The sequence below is a fragment of the Phoca vitulina genome, unplaced genomic scaffold (genome assembly GCF_004348235.1).
Source record: "Phoca vitulina isolate PV1807 unplaced genomic scaffold, GSC_HSeal_1.0 scaffold41, whole genome shotgun sequence".
NCBI lineage: Eukaryota > Metazoa > Chordata > Mammalia > Carnivora > Phocidae > Phoca > Phoca vitulina.
In genome coordinates this window covers 12,846,544-12,867,439 of record NW_022589744.1, presented here as the reverse complement: position 1 = coordinate 12,867,439, position 20,896 = coordinate 12,846,544, and the positions used below count along the sequence as shown (strand labels likewise).

The 20,896-nt window shown below is 61.0% G+C and overlaps 1 protein-coding gene across 2 annotated transcripts in view; it reads right to left on the bottom strand.

The window, feature by feature from the left end:
* SEPTIN9 (septin 9) overlaps positions 1-20,896 on the bottom strand; it is a 129,365-nt gene that overhangs the window by 79,918 nt on the left and 28,551 nt on the right. Inside the window, exon 1 of one of the 2 annotated variants that reach the window (XM_032429449.1) lies at positions 15,323-15,461. The exons of the other annotated variant lie outside the window; for it this stretch is intronic. Coding sequence (XP_032285340.1) covers positions 15,323-15,377 — 55 coding nt within the window. The 5' untranslated portion in view covers positions 15,378-15,461. Of the gene's footprint in view, positions 1-15,322; positions 15,462-20,896 lie in introns of those variants that run through there. 2 annotated transcript variants of the gene reach the window in all.

Genomic DNA, 20,896 nt, shown 5'->3' with positions numbered 1-20,896 from the left:
ACTAAACGGCTAGTGTTTTAAGCCATCCAGTGTGGCACTTTGTTACAGCTCCAGGAAATGAACACACCAACAGAACACGGAAGAGAGAAGGGAGGTCTTGCAACCACCGTGGCCGCCTTCTGTGGATGCTGAAGCCACTTCCCGCCATGACTCACCCCTCTGAGAAGGGGAACATGGGTACCCCGGAATCAGTCTGGCCTGGCAAGAAGGAGCCTCTCCCCCTTGGCCTGCATCAGGCCACTGGCTCACCCCTTCCCCCTCCTGCTACTTGCTCTCCTCCCCGGCCTCAGAGCCTCCCCCATGTCCACCGGGCCAGAGCCCATTCATCCCGCCCACCTAGGATGTCCCAACTCACACCTATAATCCCAGTGTCACAAGACAGTGCACCCTGTTCGCTCCCAACACTGTCCCCCTTGGGCAAAAAGTTCTCTGGTCGGCCTCCCTTCAGAGGGCTCATTACTGGTGTTTACCCCTCCCCAACCAGAGGAGGGTCTCGGGGTGACAGCTGTCCAGTCCGGGAGACCCAGCAGGCAGCCAGGGACAGCCGCCGAGCAACTCCTGCTGCGAGAAATCTCTCTACACGGAGCAGAATGACGACACACAGGCACGGGGCCTCTTCTCCCGGATGAAGGCCCCTTTGTGTTTGCTCCTGCCATCTGCCCGGTCCCCTTGGGTCCGGTGACACCAGCGTCATTCTGGGCAGGTTTAAAAGTCCCCTAAGACCCTGGACCACATCTCTTCCTTGACTAAAGTTATGGGAACGTGTGCACATGCGGAACAATCTTTGCAGACGGAGGGTCTTGTCCTCCCCTCTCTCAAACCAAGGAGAGAGCAGCGCGAGGGAACCCGGCTGAGCTCCCAGCAGAGATGCGGATGAGATAGGGCAAGAATGTCCTGCCCTGGGTGGGGACGCCAGGCTACCCGCGGAGCTCTCCCTAGACGGAGGAGGGGCCCAGCCTGGAGGGAGAGGAGGGGATACATGACCTCTTGGCCTCCTGGGGTCGAAGGTTCTCAGATAAATGGCAGCCAGGGAGGGCAGGAGGGAGGCCCTGGGAGGGGACTGACTTCAAAACCCGAAACCACGGACCACAGCTTCAACGGCCTCAGAGATCACAAAGCCCAGAGCCCTTCAGCCTGTAACCTCCTTCCCAGGCACCCCGGACACCCTGTGGGGGTCTCCAGGGGGTCCTGCCCCAGAAGGAGAACAGAGCTGCCGGTTCCAGGTCAGAGCACGGCCCCTCCCCCCACAAGAGGGTCCCCACCACCGACACAGCCCTCTCCCTTCTTTCTACCCACATCCTCCAACCGCCCACCGCTCCCCCAAACACACCTTCCCCCAAACCTCGGGATGCCGCCCCGGCCCCACCCCTGACCGCGGAGCAAGGATAGTCCATGAAAATCCCTCTGCATGGGATGCCTGGGGGGCTCAGTCGGGGAAACCTCTGCCTTCGGCTCGGGTCATGATCCCAGGGTCCTGGGATCCAGTCCTGCATCGGGCTCCCTGCTCCTCCCTCTGCCTGCAGCTCTCCCTGCTTGGGCACTCTCTCTCTCTCTCTGACAAATAAATAAAATCTTGAGACAGACAGAAAAAGAGAGAGAGAAAGAAAAAGAAAAGAAGGAAGGAGAGAGAGAGAAAGAAGGAAAGAAAGAAAGAAAGAAAAAGAAAGAAAGAAAGAAAGAAAGAAAGGAAGGAAGGAAGAAAGAAAAGAAAGAAAATCCCTCTGCAAACCAGCCCTGGTGCACCCGCCCGGCCATGCCCCCGGTGGCTTCTCTCCCACTGGCCACCGGGCCACCATGGCAGAGCAGGACCGTGGCACCGAGGACATCTGGGCTCCACGGCGCAGGCCGACCTGCCAGGCCGCGGTCAGGGTGGGGGGCCAGCTACCTAGGGGGGCTACTCCTCCATTCTCTGTGCTCAGCCCAGCAACCTCGCACCCGGGCGCTGGCTGTTCCCGATCTGCGGGGGCAGAGGAACCCCCCCTCCCCTTCCTCACCTCATTGACTACTGGGGTAGATGGTCAATACACTTAAAAAAAAAAATGAAGCGAAAAAAACCAGTCTACTACCAGGGGCCACTCGGCCCAGGTGGAGCCCTCCATTAATCACGCGGCCTGCCGAGGGACGCCACGGCGACAGATGGAGCTGCCTGTGTTGTGGCCTCGGGGCGGGCAGCAAGCGGGCGCTGCCCAGGCCAACAGGAGCTTCGGCCTAATTACAGGGGAGGGTGACCCCAGGGAGCAGGGGTCAGGCGCCGGTCAGAGCAGCACCCAAGAGTCAGCTGCTCCCCAGGCCTCCCGAGGAATGGTGGGGGTGGGGGACGAAGGGACGCAGTGGCCGCAAAGCCCCACCTGCACCACGTGGACTTGTGGTTCAGGTTCCGCCAACCCAGAGGGTGGAGTGGACTTGGTCTCTATCCTCAAGGACAGGAGTGGTCTGGCGGGGGAGGGGGCACAGAAAACTAAAAGGAGGTGGTGAGTTTGTTGTGTGGAAGAGACCACAGCTGGACACTGAGAAGATTCTGGAAGGGGCTCCCAGGGAGCAGTAGCACCTCCACGGGGGGGGCGGCGCCTGGCTGTTCCAAAGAGCCTGGGGGGCGGGGGGTGCTAAGTGAGGCGGCCTCCAGGGGCCCTCCTGCTCTGGGCCTCACTGGGCTCTCACCAGGGACGGCAAGCTCTTGGTCAACTCTACATATGCATCTAGAACGTGAGGAGACCCTTGGACAGGTCCAGCAGGTGGGCCACGGGCAGCTGCTTGGAGGACGGCAGACAGGACCCACCACACTCCTAACGCACAGACGTGGAGGCTGGGCCCGGGCGGGCCAACGTCCCTCAGAGCCTGGCCTGCCGCTCCCCACTCACCCAACTCACCCCAAGCCTAAAACACTCTGCTGCCCCTCAGATGGGTCACTGCAGCAGGTTGAAGAGTGGTCCCCAAAAGGCATGTCCACGTCCTAGCCCCCAGAACCCATGAACGGGACCTGATTTGGAAATAAGGTCTTTGCAGATGTGATTAAAAATCTCAAGACGTGATCATCATGGATTTAGGGTGGGTCCGCAAGTGGATACTGAGCGTGCTCTTAAGAGACAGGAAAGACAAGGCCATGTAGAGGAGGGGGCCACGTGAAGACGAGGCAGGCAGGTGACACGTCCACAAGCCACGAATGCCAAGGACCGCGGCCAGCCCCGGGAGCCAGAACACAGGCCTGGAACACATTCTCCCTTGGGGCCTCCAGAAGGAACCAGCCCGGCTGATGCCTGGATTTGGGTCTTGGGGCCTCCTGGCCCGGGCTTTATGCCCCTCAGCCCATGGGACTTTGCTAAGGCAAACTCACAGCTCCCGCTGCCACCCGGCCTGCTAAGCCCTCTCTCCCACCTGTGCCCCGAGGTCCCCCGAGCTGGTCGCACACACTTGTCGGGTCCATGTCTCACTTTCTGGTGCCCACCCAGCCGCAGCTTCCAGGCAGCGGTGAATGTACTCTTTTCCCATTTTACGTTGGGTCAGAGAGGCTCCGAGCGTTCATCTGCCCTGCACGGCTTCAGGGAAGACACCACCCAGGGGACGGGACAGACCCCCCCCCCCACTCTGAGCAGAGCGGGCAGCGTGCCCCAGCAGCTGGCCTGTGGGGCGTCCTCCCTTTGCCGCACGAAGGGCCTTGGGGGCAGGCAGTGTGTGATCCTCAGCTCCCTGGCTGCTGGGCTGCAGGTGGGCCAATAAATGACCCCTCCAGGGCCACACCCCATAAAGAGACAACCCTCCATTCTGCTCCTGGCCTGCAGAAGAAACGGAAGCGCAGTCTACAGTGAGCTCTAAATCCTGTGCCAGAGCTCCTGGCAGACCACCACCACTGCCACCCCCCACCTCCCACGGCTGCCAACCCAACCCCAGCAGCCCTGACCCACCCAGGCAGGGCCCGGGCTGCCAATTGCCACTCCCGATTCCTGCCTCTGTGGCCTCGGGGCGGCCAGACCCTCCCTTCCACCTGCTGCAGGAGCCATCACCTGCCCAGGAACCGCCCAGGGTCCACCGCTCAAACAGGGACCCAGCCCCCCCTACCCCCCCGCGAACACCCCCGTCAGGGGCAGGAGACGGAGCTGCCTGCAGGAATGATACTTTTCTTAACTAAAAAGAGAGAATTTTAGCTCAGTAGTCAATATAACTGCTCAGTGTGGGAGGGTCGGGGCAGCTCCGCTGAGCCCAGGGCTGGGGAGGCTGCCTGGGCTGGACGGATGACCCCTCTGGCCTCAGTGTCCTGGTGACAGACCAGAAAGAAGGGCAGGGCTGAAGAGCCCCTTCCGGCCCTGGCACCCTCTGCCCCGAGGGCCATTCTGAAGTCCGCCGGCAGCTCCGGCTACGCTCGCTGCTCCTCAACCAACCGGCAATCCCCGCGCTCAGCAGAGCTGGAGGGGCCCGGCCAGGGATGCACAGGGAGGGCCAGCCCCCCTCCGCCCCGGGGTTCTGGCCACGTTCCTCTGGGGCCAAACACACAGCTGGCGGCCGCGCTCACCTCTGGACCACGCGGCCTTCCCTCAACCCAGCAGCCCAACCTGGAGCTGGAAAAGCCAGTGGGCACCCATCTCTCTAGCCAGCGTGGGAGCCTGGGTTGACTGAGTGATTTTTTTTTTTGACAATAAACTTGCAAAGATAACATCTATTGCTCTTTTCCTGGCTCTAAAAGCAATTTATGTATAATGTAGAAAATTTGCTAGACGCAAAGGAAATAGAAAAAAAATCATCGATAAACCCACAACCCAGAGAACCACTTCAATATCTTGGCCAAGGTCCTTCCAATCCTTCTGCTGTGTATATATGTGCCCGTGTTTTGTAAGCAGGCTCGTGCAGGGACGCGCTCTGAGCTGCCCTCCGGGTAGCATCACACGGGTCAAATCGCTACTCGTTCTAGCACCAGCTCTCTGAATTCCTTTGTAGTTGTAAGGTCCTGGTTCCCGATCGTTCTCACCGCTGACCGCTGGTCAGATTCATTTCTGGAACTCGTTAAAAAATCAATTGCCAGTCCCAGCCTCCTGGAGGTTCTGGATCAGGAGGGCTGAGTGGGCCTGGCACGCCAAGGTGCGTCAGAGGGGAAGCCGGGGGAGGCCCTTACAAGCCTCCGCTCCTCCACCACCCCCTACCGAGAATCCTACAAAAAGAAAATCCTAAGCACCAACCATCAAGGGGGCCGCCTTGGCCAGAGACCTTGGAGATGCCAGCTCAGCAGCCCCACCTGCCCCCACCTGCCCCAAAAGTCACCCAAGGTCGGTGTCCAGCCTCAGCTGCCACCATTCAGCTCCCAGATCAGTCATGACCCGCCCCAAGGACGCACTGGGCACTGCTAGGGACAGAGGCACATGTGACGAGGGGGGCGTGTTGGTCACGAGGCCTCAAAACCTGCCCACAGCCCACACCGTGTTGACCTTGGACAGAGAAGGTCCAGGCAGCCCGGCGCCCCCACAATAACACACGGTTTAACTCACCTGCTACGGGAAACACAGACAGGACAGAGGTACAGCCCGGCACGCAGGGCCCCCGCCCACCTCCCACCTCTGCCAAATCTGCCCACTCCTCACCACAGACCGTCGCCCTCCTGGGGACAGGAGCAAAGCTTGCTGGTGGGTGTCCCTGCTGTAGCCATCTGTGAGCCAGGACTTGGCAGCAAGGTGGTCCTGGATCCCCAGCCTCCAGGACGGCGAGGGATGAACGCACGGTTTAAACCCCCACCCTCAGGTTTTTGTGACAGTGCCCCAAACAGACCAGCACAGTCCCCATCTCCACCAGGGCATCGGACACTGCCAGGCGTGTCCTACAAACCCAGAAAGTCCCATCGCTTTGAACTTCTAACAGCCGGCGTTGTGGAGTGCTTACTCCACGCCGGGCACAGCTCTGAGGCCCATTTAATTCTCATGGCCACCGCAAGACACGGCGACTTTATGCCCTCCCCATTTCGCAGATGGGAAGCCAAGGCCCGGAGAGGCAAGCGACTGGCCCAGGATCACAGCCTGGGCGCCGGTGAAGCCAGATCCCAGCCAGCATGCTAACCAGCATACCACTCTGACTCCAAACCCCACCAGCCCCCCGCCCGGAGAGCCACATCCTCAACGGGAGAGCGCCCGCTACCCCCCAGTGCTGCACTGAGCCCTGAACCCTCACCCCCTCTCCCAAGCTCCCCGCCACCCTGCAGTGTGGGCACCGTGATGCCCGCCTCACAAAAAGCCGTCATGGAGCCGGAGGGCAGCGAGGCCGGGACTGGAGGAAGGGCAGCCCCCGCCAGACTGCAGGCTCTGGATGCCCAGCTGCTCCCCACCCACCGCTGACATTTCCATCACAGCCTGGCAGGGTCAGCCTGTGGAAGGTGGCAGCAGGGAGGGCCAGAGGGCAGGATCCAGCAGTAGGGCGGGATGGGCAGGTGCAGGTCCGGGTCAGGAGGACCTGGGTCTGCCTGCCAGTGTGGCCTGAGGCCAGGGGTGACCTGAGTGAGCCTCAGCAGCCCGTCCACCTTGCTGGACTCTGGGAGACTGAAAGACTGAGCATATAAAGTGCCCGACCCAGTGCCTGGCACGTAGTAGGTGCTCAATAAAGGAGATGCTTATGGAAAGTAACAAGAGCCAGCTCGGGCAGAGGACATGCCTGTGAGCAAACGGATAACAGCTGGAAGGGCCGGGGACTTGGGTCAGAAACAAAGAATGCGGGAGGGAGGGAGGGGGAGGGGGGGAGGGGAGGAGGGAGGGAGGGAGGGAGGGAGGGGGGAGGGGAGGGGGGAGGGAGGCCAGAGCCGACAGCTGGCTCCAGGGCAGCTGTTTGCAGGAGCCTGGCTTCATCATTTAAATATTAGGAGAGATGTAAATATTTGAGTGCACAGGGCAGGGGGGAGATTTCCTCCCTCACCAGTGTCCCCATCCCCCCAGCTGCCCCGAGACTCGGTGTCCCCCAGGGCCAGGGGCTGGGGCGGGGACAGCCACCCAGGAGGGAGAGGACACCACTCCACCGCCTCCTACAAAGGTGTGAACAAATGATGAATGACGGCCTTCCCCATCTCACCCCCGAGGGGCCCCAGGCCTGCCAGGGGTTTCTTTCGTAGCTCAGCAAAAGAGCAAAGCAGCCCTTCCTGAGGGTTTGTGGAGAAGGCCCAGGACTTAGAGCTCGCCGCTCCACCCCTGCTAGGTAACAAATCCGGGGCCTCTCCCCCGCCTGGATCATTCACCACCCAAGTCCCTCGCGGCTCACCCAGCCTCCTGACCAGGAGCAAAGACGGAGCCCGGATCCTCCTTGCAAGCACAGCCCCAAGGGCACCTCCATCGGGTGCAGGCACCTCTACCAGGTGTGGGCACAACAGGATCCCCCAAACAAACTACGAGTTGGGAGAAATCACAAGAGAAGCCATCCAGCACCATGTGCCCGGAGACCCTGCCTGGTTAACTCCCACCCGGGACTCTGGTTAGGTGCTCCTTCCTCCAGGAAGCCCTCCTGAACCTACCCCTCTTCTCTTGAGCTCACACCTGGACCCCCAGAACCTAGAACAGAGCTGGCACCTAGCTGGCGCCCAGACAGCTGCTGAATAAAAGGAATGAGCTGACTGCTTCTCCCACTCCACGGATCCTCCTCCTGGCCCACCAGAGAACAAACGGATGCCGGCACTTCTCAAGCTGAACAAAAAGCCAAAATCCAGCCACTTTCCAGAGCACGCCTTCCCCTGACTTCTTATGGGGGACAGGAGGCAGGGGACAGCAGAGAAGACCACCTCTCCAGGCCTGGTTGGGAGCCAGGAAAACTTATATGCTTTTACTATAGATAATCTCGGTCTCCAGGGGACACGGGGCAGGGGCCTGGCCTACCACTCACAGGAAAACTGCCCACCCACATGGAACGGAGGGCCAAATATCCCAGCTCAGAGCCGGCTGCCTGCATCCAGGGAGGGGGCCAGCCCAGATACAGAATGAGATCCTGCCTGGGACAGTATGGAAATCCACCAGGCTGCTGGCCACCAAGGTTAGAACCAGAAACATCTCCATCTTCCAGGTCAGTGCCTAAGGGAGGGGAGACGGCAAGGTGCCTCATACTGGGGACATCTCTCTCTTCCCACCAAAAAGAAAGATGATGCTGTCTGTCGCCTAACCTCCCACGGGCAGAGAGGGGGCTGTCTGTGGCCCGGGTGGCTCCCTTCCTCAATTCCAGGGGACCCTCAGCTGTAGCCTCCCACAGGGAGGTGCCCAGGACGCCCAGACCCTGCCCCAGGGGACAGCCAGAAGCCCATCAGCAAAGAGAGCCAGCCACTGGCCAGCACTCCTCTAAGGGTCCGGGAAGGCTGTACCTTTGGTTAGGAGACCAGATACAGAATCATGGAAAAAGACCTGACAAGGTCTGCAAAAGAGCTTAGCGTTCCAGCCCCTCCTTGGAAAACTGAGGAAGTGGGGCACAGAGGGGAAGGAACCCTGGAATTCCCCCACTGAATCCAAATAAGCCCCAGGCCGCAAGACCCCCCCACCTCCCCACGGCCCCCCATTTGTACCCAGGGAACAACCATGGTACCCCCAGCCAGACAGACAGGCCCTCAGGGACCAGAGGAGTGGAATGGCCAGGAGGTGGGGGGTGGGGTCACCTCTCTGTTTCCCCTTCCCCATCTCCCCTGGCTTTCCCAGGAGGCTATTCTGAATGTCTGAAGGCAAAGGCTCCCGGCCTTGGGCCCAGGGACACAGGAAGCTCTAAGCCTTGGGTGGGGAGGACACGCTTATGCATTTAAGGCCAGGGCCCTGGATTCTCTGGATTTTGCAACTCCACCCAGTGGAGGGAGAAGGCCAGAGTCCGTAGAGGTTCACCCTCCCGGGAAGGGCTATTAAAAACTCAGGAACATGGGAAAGAGAGCAGACAAGGAAAAACACCAAACGCAAGAAAGAGGTAGGCTGGAGCTTCATTCCAGGCTCCCCACCTTCTCTGCGGCCCCAGCTCCTGACAGAGCCCTGGGCTGGGCATGGGGACTCCACGGACATCAGACATCGGCGCTGTCCTCTTATCCCTCTGCCTAAGTTTCTGGGCACTGGCAGCACTTTTAAAAATGACAACAAGCTTGGGAGCTTCCAGAATGTCTCCTGGCCCAGGCTGAATGGAGCCTCCAGGCTCTGTCCCGACCAAATTAAACACCCGAGCGCAGAACTGCCCCAGGCTCCGGGGGCGTCCAGGGTGTCAGCTGGGTCTGTTTGGCTGGAGATTACAAATCCTCAGGCTTCTGGGACCATGTTCCAGAGAGTTCCGGACCGTTCGGTCTCATAACCAACTGAGAGAGCCTCCAAATTTGGGAAAAACCAAGAGGCCTTTGGGAAGAAAGCCACTGTTAGACCATTTTTCCTCAGTGGCTTTGTCAAAAGAAAGCACAAGAGCTTGTTTCCTGGCTAGGTTTCGGGGATGAATCAAAAACATGAAATCTCCCGGGGCCTCAACCCTCTGATGAATCTCCCACCGGAGCCCCTGGCTGCCCCTGCCCCTCACCCCCTCACCGCACCCCCACACATTCTACACACCCCACCAGGTCTTTGAGGATATTCAGCACGTAGCCCACTGTTCCGGCCACAAAACAGTGAGCAAAGAGGGGCTCCGAGCCCAGCGGGAAGCCCCTGGTCTGGCCAGGCAGGCAGATGAGACTCCTTCCTGGGTTTGGGGGGTCACGATAGATTCCCTGAGTCTGGCCCCCAGGTCCTTGCTGCCAAACCGGGGTACACTCCTATCTGTACCCCGAGGAGACTCTTCTGAGCAGCCAACTGGCCCAACCCCAGGGTTGCCTGGCCGGTAAACTGAACCGTGGAGGGGGCCGGGTCTCTGAATGGGACCTCCCCTGACCTCTGGGCACGCAAGGGGAAAGAAGACGAGGGAGCCCTGCTCTGCTCGGCCAGCGCCAGGGTCTGCGGGCCACAGCACCAAGGGGCAGGCTGAGGCCTCGGGCACTGGGCGGAGAGGTCCCTGGCTCCCGCGGGGCAGGTGCACCCTCTGCACGTCTGTGTGGCTCTTGGTGCCACCACGTCATGAGCGGGCCACCGTATCACTGCCCCCACCGGCAAGGGGGCCGCCTCTGTAAATGTGGCCTGAGCAAGTGCCCCCACGCGCCGGGCACTGGGCTGGCTGTGCCCCCCACTGGCCCTCGAGCTCTGGGTTTGTCTCTCCAGGCAGGGAAGCCCCCGGAGCCCCCACCCCACGTCCAGGCTCCCCGGGCCCTCGGCGGGCGGGGGTATAGAGCTCACGGGCTCCTGGGGCACAGGCAAGGCAGCCGGCCCGCCCCTGCGCTCCCCCTCGGCCCCAGACGAGACTGTTCTCTGCGCTCAGAGCCCACACACAAGCAGCTCTCGCCAAAGGGCTGCCGGCCAAGGAGGTTGCCCCACCCGCACGTCCCCTCCCCGACACGGCCACCCTGCCTCACTCCCCTTTCAGGAAGGTGGGCCGCCCGAGCCCACCACCTGTCTTCAGTCAGGTTGTCCAGCACCAGCCCGTGGCCCCCCATCTGAGATGCTCTGGGGTGGGGAACGGCAGAGGAGGTGGGGTGACCTCTCCAGGGAAGCAACCCGGCAGCCCACAGGAGCCCAGCCTCCACTCTGACGGGCAGAGACCTATGGCACCTCCAGGGAGCTCTGCCAGGCCAGAGGGGGGCTCCCTTGGCTTGGCCAGGAGCCTGAGCATCTGCTGCACTCAGAGGGAGCCCCGGGTGGGCTCCGCAGAAGCTACAAATCTGCAGTGCTGACCACACTGTGAGCCTCACCCCCAGGGGGACCAGACAGGCCCTTGCCTGTGGCCTTGGAACACTTTCCATCACCCAGATCCCCACATTTCGGCGTCCACCCCCACCCGCCCCTTGCAAATACCCACCCCACCCCCCAGGTCCAAGAGCGGCAGCAGCACCCCCCACGCTCCCGGGAGCGGGCCCTGTGCTCGGTGCTGCCGGCCACATCCACCTAAATCCCAGGACAACCCTCGCGGAGAGGAGAAACTGAAGCTCAGGCTCAGACACTTCCCGTGAGCCACCCAGCTTTCTATGGCAGTGGGCTCGCCCTCGTGAGCACTGCACCACGTGGGCTCCCGGTTGCCCCATCTGTCACCTCTCTGGAAGGCCCTCCCCCTCTGGATGCAAACTCTGCCCACCTGCCTCGTTCCAAACCTTCCTGGAGATCCGCGTCCTCCAGAAAGCCTTTCTAGACAGATGCCCGGCAGCGTGAGATGTGCCCCCACCTTCCCAGCCCAGGTCTGACACTCGGCCCGGCCCGGAAGCCCATGACAGAGGGGCTTCTGCTACCCCACACGTGCATGGCGGCTCTCCTCCCCACACCGAAGCCGTGGGTGTGCCCGGTCCCGTGTTCTGGACACAGAGTACCCGGCCACTGTCCCCTCATCGCTGCAGAACAGGCACCAGCCGAATCGCCCAGGCCCGGCTCCTCCAGGCCAGCCGAGTGAACTCAACGCCCACGGCTCCCGCCTCCTGCCCCAAAGGTGCCAACGACAGGGAGCTGGTACTCACGAGGGGCCTTGCGTCTGGCTGGAAAGCAGGAGGCGTCACCCGAGAGGCCCACTGGCATTAATCCGGGACAGGTCTGTACCCATCACCAAGCAACAGGCCTTGTCCTTCTGGGAGGAAAGGGGCACCTGCCTCCAGCAGGCGAGGGAGCCCCTGTCCCAGAGGTGTCCGGGCTCCCACATGAGCGGGCTTGTCCGCCTGGTCCCTTCCCCCCTCACCCCACCAGGAGACCCGCTCCCTGCCCCCGCCCCCCAGCCCCACCGGCCTGCTCTCCGGGGCCCAGAGCTCCAGGACCCCTCTAGGAGGGTCCTCCAAAGAGACAGCAGAGGGTCTCGAAAGGCAGGCGCAATCTGTATGTGACAGATTCTGCGGGACCGGAGCGCCGAGGTTCCGGGCCAGACTGCGTTTGCACAAACATCCAGGACTTTCAGGATTCCTTCCCCGCATGCGACTACGGTTCCAGCAGACAGCGCCGAGGAAGGCGGGCAGCAGCTGGCCGCTGCAAAGGCTTTGTTACACGAAGACCAGAGTAGTAATAGCGTTCGCAAGAACAGATTTGGCCTGCTCTCACCCAAGAACATGCCGCCCAACGGCTCCGTGCCTCCACCGACCCAGGGTGAGATCGGGGAAGGAGTCATCCCTCCGGGCCCATCTTCCCGGGGGCCGGGGGGGGATCAAAACTCTCTAAAAAAAAAAAAATCACATGAGCAAAATACAAAACTCTCTTCTTGCTCCTACGTGGGGGTTCTCCACAGAGCCCCAAGGTCGTCCTGCAAGGGAAGGCCAAGGCCCGTGTGGGACGTTCACGCCCATGAAGACCACTGCTACCCTCTCAGTGCCCGGGGGAGAAGTGAACCCGATAGACATGTCCATGAGAGAGGGCAAGCTGAGTCCCCATGCCTCCTCGACAACATGACAGAGCCAAAACAAGAAGGCTGCTCCCCAGGGCAGGGGACAGATGTGCCCGGGACGTGGGGCATCAGCAGATCCACACACCCCACACACATCCACCTGGGGCGGCTTCCTGTCGGCCCTGCAGGGGCACGCTGCTCCAGTCTGGACAGCCACCCTGCACCCCACCCCAGGTGCCTTCCCCTCTGCCCTACGGGTCATGCCACCCTGGCTCGGATACTCCCACTAGGCTCCAAACCTCCCAAAGACACCCGACGAGGGCCCTCTGGCTCCCCTGCAGGATTCCAGTCTGCAAGCATTGCAAACCACCCCCAGCGACGCCGTGGCTCAGAACCTGCCAGGCTTTCCTGGTGGCCCCTGGGGCTTCTGTTCTTCAGCAACGAGCACATGTGTTGTGACAGGCCGTGTCCGCGGGCCCCAGAACTCTGGGGGCACAGCAGTAGCTGAGGGGCTGCCAGTCTCCCCCCCCAACCCCTTTCGTCCTACCTTGCACAAACCCTGAGACACCACATAGGCAGCCCCACGGACCCAGACCAGAACTCCTCCAGCTCTGCTCTCACCACTCCAGCTGCCTCCCCAGGACAGTCCCAGCTCCCGGAGGGTACGCCTGGCCTGGCCCTCTGATCTGCTCCAACTGGCCCCTCCTTGTGCCCCACTCTCCAATGGACCAGCTCATTCCAGCCTCCCCCGCTTCTGCCTGCTGCCCGGGACCTGAGTGCTCTCCTCCTCCCTCCTGCAATTGAATTCCGACTTTCGCCCAAGGTCTGCCTCCTCCACTGCGACCTTTCCCTGCCTGGGCCCCGCTGCATTGTATCTGTCACTGCTCCTCTAGGTCGTGCACTGTCCTCCTTCTCTGACTTCGCTGACGGCTCCTTCCCCACCTCCCACCGTTCCAGGCCCAGCCCCCAACACCCAAGTGCATTTGGAGCTCCTGGGACACTTAGGGAGGCCATGCCGGTCCCTGAGCTCACACACCCTTCTTCCCGAAGCCCGAAGGACTCTAACGTCCGACCCCTCTGCCTTTAGAGCCCTTTCAGCTTGTCAGAGCACACAACAGGACGACAGATACACACAGGGAACCAGAGGTTCCCTAAGAGTGAGAAATCTCCCCCTGGACCCACAGGGCTGCCCACTGTCGCATCAGGATGGTCTCAATGAGGCCATTGTCTCCAACCAAATGAGAGGGTCAAGAAGCCGCCTGGGAGCCAGGGCAGAGGCCTCCAACATCTCCACAAGGGGCCCATCGGGGTTAGGATGGAGTCACACATGGGGACCCGGAGGCAGAGGTGCGAACTGGAACAGCTATAGGACCACACCACCCCCAAATCTCCCCCCGCCCCGCTTCGGGGCTATCATGGAATCCTGTCCTGCCCCACACACCCCGCTGCCAGCCCAAGGCTTTCGGGACCGCAAGCCAACCTCACTCCCACAGGCCCCAGGGAGGGCGCACGCGCAGCGCGGGACCTGAAGGGGGCAGCCGTCTCCAGACGGCCTGGTTCTCACACTTGGACACTTAGGAAAGGCTCCTGAGAGCAACAGTGGGAGTCTCAAAGGAGAGCCATGCTCTGGGCCCGAAAAAGGCGAAACAGAACGAAGGAGATGTAGGGAGACCCCGGTAGGAGCACATTATCCACGTCGGAACAGCAGGGCAAAAGCCACCACAGCCCTGCAGACCAGAACTCCCCTTGTTCGGTGCTCAGTGCCAGAATCACAAAAGTGCTCCGGCCACTGAGCCAAGAGCAGGCGCGTCCTCTGCATGGGTGTGCCAGCCACTAGACCCCAAACGCTCTAGTCTCTTCACACCCCTGCCCAAGCCAGCGCAGGCCCAGCCCAGAATCACAGCTGCCGCGGCGCGGCTTGGGATCCACCCAGAAGTGCCCCACAGAAGCGCTGACCCCAGGTAGACCATGCGTGCTGCAGAGCTCGGGACACACAGATCCCAGCCCTGGCGCTGCACCCCCCCCCCCCCCAGGGGTTAGAGGACCTCCTGGCTGGGCCTGGCACCTGGACGTCTAAAACTCCTTCCAGCACAGCCGCCCCAAGGCCGGGCCCACCAGAGAGGGCTCTGCCCAAGGCTGCCTGGGAGCCCCTCGGAGGGGCGGGGGCTCCAGGTCCCAGCAGAGGCAGGCCCGCCCCTCAGAGTTCCGGCCCCAGAAGTGCTGCAGACTATTGTGTGAGCTTCCCTCCCGACCGCTTTATTTACTCCCCAGGACGCCAGGACGCAGAGCCACAGGCAGTCACGAGGACGCCCGAAGGCGCACACACACACACAGGCTCAGGGCTGGGAAGCCCGGCGCACTCGGACGGAAGAGCCCCCCAAGTCTCTGCACACTGTACACCCCGAAGGGGGGAGGGGACCAAAATGCGCTCCCTACCGGCCCGCAGGCCCCTCCTCCCCCGCGCCGCCCGACTCCAGGAGGCGGAAGGGGGTGCCCCGGGCCTGGATGGGGGCCCAAGGGGCGCCCCCCTCTAGACCCCGCCAGCCCGAGCCGGGTCCGCTCGGCGGCCTCCCCGGCCGGAATTCGGCTCGGTCCGGCCCCGAAATGTGTGGGGGAGGGCGGCCGCGCTCTGGGCAGGACGCAGAGGCGGGTGACCGGCTCCCCGCCCCGCCGCAGGGCCGCGGGGGCCCGAGGGCCGACGGGGAGCGCCGCAGGGAGGGGACCGAGCGACGGCCGCGAGGGAGCCGCGCGCCCCGGCCAGTTCCGCGGGCGCCCCGCGAGCCCTCGAGGGGACTGTCGCCGCTCGGCAAATACAATAAAAGGAAGGAAGCCGGGAGGTAGCGCGGGGGCCGCCAAGGCGCGCGGGCCCCCGAACCGGGTCCTCCACGTAGGCGACGCGGGCGCGGGACAGGGGGCGCGCGGCGGGAGGGCGCCCCTTCGGGGGTTCCCGCCCGCCCCTCCGCGCCCCCGCGGCGCGCCCGGCACCCACCTTCGAAGTCCGAAATGATCCCGTCCAGCTGCGCGTTGACCGCGGGGTCGGACATGGTGGCTGGCGGGCGGCGCGGCGCGCGGAGGGCTGCGACGAGGAAGCGCCCCGGCGGCCCGGGCCCTGCGCCCGCGCTCCCGCCGAGCAGAGCTGGCCGCCCGAGCCCCTCGGCCCCCGGGCTCGGCTGAATGAATGGGGGAGGCGGGCGGGCGCCGGGCCTCGGCTCCCCGCGCTCCCGCCCCGCCCCGCCCCCGCCGCCCGGGCGGATCAGGTTCCCGCACCCGGCCCGGCCTCCCCGGCTCGCACTGGCTGCTCCGCCCGCCCGTCAAGGCCGGGGCCTGGCGGGGGAGCCGGGGGGGTGCTGGGGCCCGAGCGGCCGCCGCGGGGACAGGCCGAGTCCTGGGCGCCCGACTCGGCGCCCCGCTCCTCCCCGCCTGGCCCGCGTCCCCGGGACGGCGACCGACGCGGCTCGGCCCCTCCCCCCCGGACGCCCCGCCGCGGCCAGATGTGGGCGGATGTGGGGGCCGGGCGGCGGCGCGGGGGCGGCGCCAAGGGGGGAAGAGATTCCTCCCCTTCCCTGGGGCGCAGGGTTCCTCCTGCGGGAGGTTTTATTTACGCAGCCAAACAAAGTTCACCGTCGCCGCCGCCGCCGCCACCGCCTTCCCGCGCTCAGCGCCTGCAAGGGTTAAGCGCCCGAGCTGCCCGGCCGGGGGACCCCCGCCTGTGGGCCCGGAGCCGCGGAGCGAGGGGCGAGCGCAGGACTCACATGGTCCCGGGGGGGGGCGCCCCCCCAGCGACTCCCCATCCCTACCCGCCCACCCCCGGGGTCGCTTGCTGCACCCTCCGAGCCAGGTGACAGAAAAGGTGCCAGCCGGGGGGGGGGGGGGGGGGGCGTGGGGCAAGGAAGGAGCGCCCCTGCCAGAACAGCCAGGGAAATGTGCCACCCCCAGCTTCCACAATAAGGGGGGCAGCTTGGTGGCAGAGCGTAAACCTCGGTCTTTCCCCCTGGTAAGGCGACGATATTTCCTAGGATCTGAAGGAAGGAGTTCCGTAATGGGAGAAAGGGGGCTCCCCATCTCCGCTGTACCTCAGGCCTGGTCTTGCCCTCCAAGACAGCCGTTTCTACACGTGCCCCTCCAAACACTGATTAAATTCTGTCACCTACAAGGAAGGCAGGCAGGTCCTCCAGGCTGGGGACAACAGGACGGGTTGGAACTTGCGAAGCAAAAGGAGGGAGCCCCCAGGCTGGGCCCTCCAGGGCTGGTCCCCACAGCGGAGGGGGCCTCCCTTCCGCTCCCCCTGCTAGTTAGTTAGGCGCTGGGCTCCAACCTACTGTCCCCCTCATTATCTTAGACCCAGAACCTCTGCCGGAAGTCAGGCCCAGTGAGAGTCCATGGCAGGGAATATACCCTCCCCGCTGGTGCCCGTTCTCTGTGTGAGGCCTGGGAGTGCCTGAGAGCTGGTCCTGGGTCTCAGGTTGATCACTGCCACTCCCCTCCTAGCCCCCACACCCCTAGTCTGGAAAGATCCCAAATGGGCAAGGGATGATGAGGCCCGACTGCCATCCCAGGTACTCCCCACCTCTTTCTGAGAATACACTGGGTTGGATGGCTTTATCAAGTACATGAAATCGAGTCCTTTCTTTTTAAGAAAAGCAGTCACTCCCTCCCTCATGCTTTGGATATTTTGAACTATTTTCAACTAAGGGAGTTTGTGGACATGGAACTGCAAAACCACAGACATTTCAGATGCGCACACACCCTCCTCTGCCTGGGAGCCCGGGTTTCAACAAGGGAGTCACGGCTGCCATGGAGGGCACCCCGATGGCCTTCCCAGCGGCCCTGGCATGTCACGTTGGAAAGCCAGCACCTAGGCCTGCCTGACGGCCCTGCCCTCTGGGCCACCTGTCCACCCAGTATTGGGGAGTTTGGTGGTCCACTGCCCCTACGAGGCAGCCTAACTACCCAGGCCCCTGGGAAGATGCTGGCCCACAGCATTATTCTCCAGTGTTTTTATAAAAAGCACCTGGTGAGTGTAGACACACCCATGCGATTGTTCTCCCAGAGAGCGGGCATGGAGTTCCACCAGATTAGCATAGGGTCAGCTTATTGTGCATTCTTCATGTCCATTCACAGTGGAGCTGAACAGACGTGGGCTTATCTCCTCGGGGAGCCCAGCCAGGGTGCACGCCTTGCCAAAATGCTCCCCTGTGGGAACCTAAAGGACAATGGCAGGAGGGAACCGACCTCCACGGCCAGAAAGTGCCGCATGTTGGCATGACTGCACTCTAGAACCCATCCGGTCCATACCCCCACCTTCTGTTTAACCACCGGGGCCCTGGCTGCCAGGTCTTGACACCTCCAGGTAAGGAGATGCCCCGTGCTCCCTCCGGAAACCCTACCAGCGCTTGGCCACACTCCCAGCCAGGAAGTTCGCCCTTGTATCTAACCAACTGCTCTAATTGTACATCATTTATTTCTTCTTTTTTTTCTGTCTTCAGAGAGATGGGAAACAGCTGGGCACCACCCTTCACATAATAATCACCTTCTCCAAACTCGAAGACAATCCGGCCGCTCCTCGGCCTTCTCTTTCCCCGCTGAAATCGTGCACCCAGCCCTGTCTCAGCCCAGCCTTCGATCACCTCTGATGGCTTCGTCCAGTCCGCAGCGTAGGCCTGATCCTGATGGGCAGGTGAGGGGTCCCTAGGCCCCTTCTCAGGACAGAGCAGTCAGGGCGGGGGGGCAGGGGGGGTTAGGACGGGCAGTCCTGGCAGGGGCGCTGGGCAGGTAAAGTGAGTAGCAGCGGAGAGAGGAAAGCGAGCTTAAATTTGGCAAGAAAAAGGGAACCACAAGGCGTCCGCATTCTGCAGTGGTACACTCTTCCAAGGCCATGGGGAAGGCAAGACTGTAGGCCTGGCCCAAGGGGAAAGTGTGATTAGAGGGGACACTGGAGGGGCCACCCGCCTCCTAGGTTCCCCCATGAGACCTGTGGTGGGTGCTCCAAAAACACACATCCACCCGAACCTCAGAATGGGACCCAATTCGGTATAAGGATCTCTGCAGATGTAATTAAGGTGAGGATCTGGAGATAAGATAACTCTGGATCAGGGTGGCCCCTAAATCCAATGACAAGTGTTCCTGTAAGAGGCCAAAAAGGAGACACAGAGAAGCCATGTGAAGGCAGAGGCAGAGATTGGAGGGATGTGGCCACAGCCAGAGACACTTGGGACCCCAGAGGCTCGAAGAGAAGAGGAAGGCTTCTTCCCTTGAGCCTTCAGAGGGAGTGAGGCCCTGCTGACACCTTGATTTCGGGCTTCTGGCCTCTAGAACCGCGAGAGAAGACATTTCTGCTGTGTTAAGCCCCTCGAGTGTGGTCCTTTGTAATGGTGACCCCCAAACGCTCTATAGACCTCGACCCTATCCATACCTCCCAAAGATGTGTGTGAGCTGCACAACCTGCTGTAGGTAAGGAACGCTGCCCGGCAGGTGGCCGTCCTGAGGGGACCTGGGGGGCTGGGGACACCCCGACAGCAAGCAGCAAGTTTTAATAACACCTGAGGACCAGGGATGGGCAAGAAAGGTCTAATATGAAGTCCAGTTCTAAGCCTTTCTGGGAATGGGAAGGAGCAGGCCTGGACAGAAACCCCACAGGTCAGGCCCTGGTGGGATGAGCCTTGGGAAAGAGAGGGAGGGAGGAAGTCAATGGGCGGAAACAGCCATCTGGCTCAACCTCGGTATCCATGACCCGGGGCTCCATGTGGGGACTGGGGAGCAGAGGGAGGACAGTGGCTCTTTGCCCGGCTGCCCTAGGCCTTTGGACAGGACAGTCTGTTAAGTGGACCATCTGTTTCCTCAAAGACCAGGATAGGCACCCATGGTCTTGGCCCTGCCCAGGCCTGGCGCACAGTAGGGCCTCCCTGAGCTCCAGAGCCTTGGATCCATCAGCTGCCTGACCTTCCACAGCCCCCAAGCTCCCTCAGTCCGCCATCTTTGTAAATGGTCCCTCCATCCACCGATACTTGGTTCAGGCCAAGTATCTAGGCATCACCCTTGGGTCCCCTGTTTCCCTCACCCCCACATCCAGGCCATCAGTGAGTTTCCACCTCCAAAATATCTACGGGTCGGGCTGCTTCTGACCTCAAGTGCCCCCAACTCAGGTCCAAGGCCCCCCCCTCCAGTGGTACATGCTGCCTAATGTTTAACAACCGGCATTCTGGGGGTTAAAAAAAAAAAAAAACCCACCTGATTATTCTGTAGCATTTGCCCATTTCTGCGGTGTAAATACCCTCACCCTGGCCAATTTTGAGCTAGCAGTGTGACACCATCGAAGGCCCAGCAGGGAAGCTCCGGGAAGGAACCGTCACCGTGTAGCATTTCTATCGTACAGGTAGGACAAGCGATGCCGAGCTCCATCACACAGAGAATATACTAAAATGTACTGAAAGACTTAGGAAGTGTGAGTTCTGTGTATTCATTATCTTTGTTTGTAATGTCATTACTTGTAATTTGTATTATGTAAATCTAACAGATAACTTCGTTTTATAATATGATTTGTTTCTAATAGGGCAATGCATTTTTTATTGTGCTAAAAACATACATAACGTAAAATTTATCACTTTAACCACTTCTAAGTATACAGCAAAATGGCATCAAGCGCACTCATGCTGTTGGGCACCCATCAGTCCCGACCATTCCCAGGACTGTTGCCGTCCTCCCAAACTGAAACTCCTATTTCCATCAAACAGGAGTCCCTGTGTCCCCCTCTGCTCCCACGGCCCACGGCAGTCACCACTCTACTTTCTGTCTCTGTGACTTTGGCTGCTCTAGGGAACCTCACGCAAGTGAAATCATAGTGTTTGTCCTTTTGTGCCTGGCTTAGTTCACGGCGCATAACGGCCTCAAGGTTCATCCATGTGGTCGCGGGCGTCAGGATTTCCTTCCTCTTTAAGGCTGCTATTCTATTGTACATACACACCACATTTTGTTTATCCGTTCATCCGTCGATGGACACTTGGGTTGCTTCCATTTTTGGAAGCTGTTGTGCTGTTGTGAATGATGCTGCTAGGAACCTGGGTGTGCGCATGTCTCTTGGAGTCCCGCGTTCATGCTTTTGGGCATTTACCCAGAAGTGAACCTGCTGGATCATATGGTAATTCCATGGTATTTCATTTTAAGCAATAATTTATATATAATTTATTTTGTATTTTATATACATTCCACAAAATCTTAATTATATTTTTTATGTACTATGCGATTAAATTTCTAATAATGGTTGTGTTTAACAACCGGCTCACAAAGTACCTCCGAATTGAACAACTGGTCGCTCCACGCCCCCCTCTCCCTCCTGCATGCCTGCAAAGCTTCCTCACCAAGGTGCCTGCTTCTACTCTCACTCCCCTCCATCCAGATCTCAGTGAAGCTTAAAGATCAGATTATGTCACCTCCAGTGGCCCCGTTCACACTTAGAATCGAGTGCAAACTCCTTACCTTGGCTGCCAAGGTCCCACATGCCCAGGCCCCTGTCCACCTGGTCTACTCACTGGCCCACTTCTTCACACTGCCTTCTGCCTCAGGACAT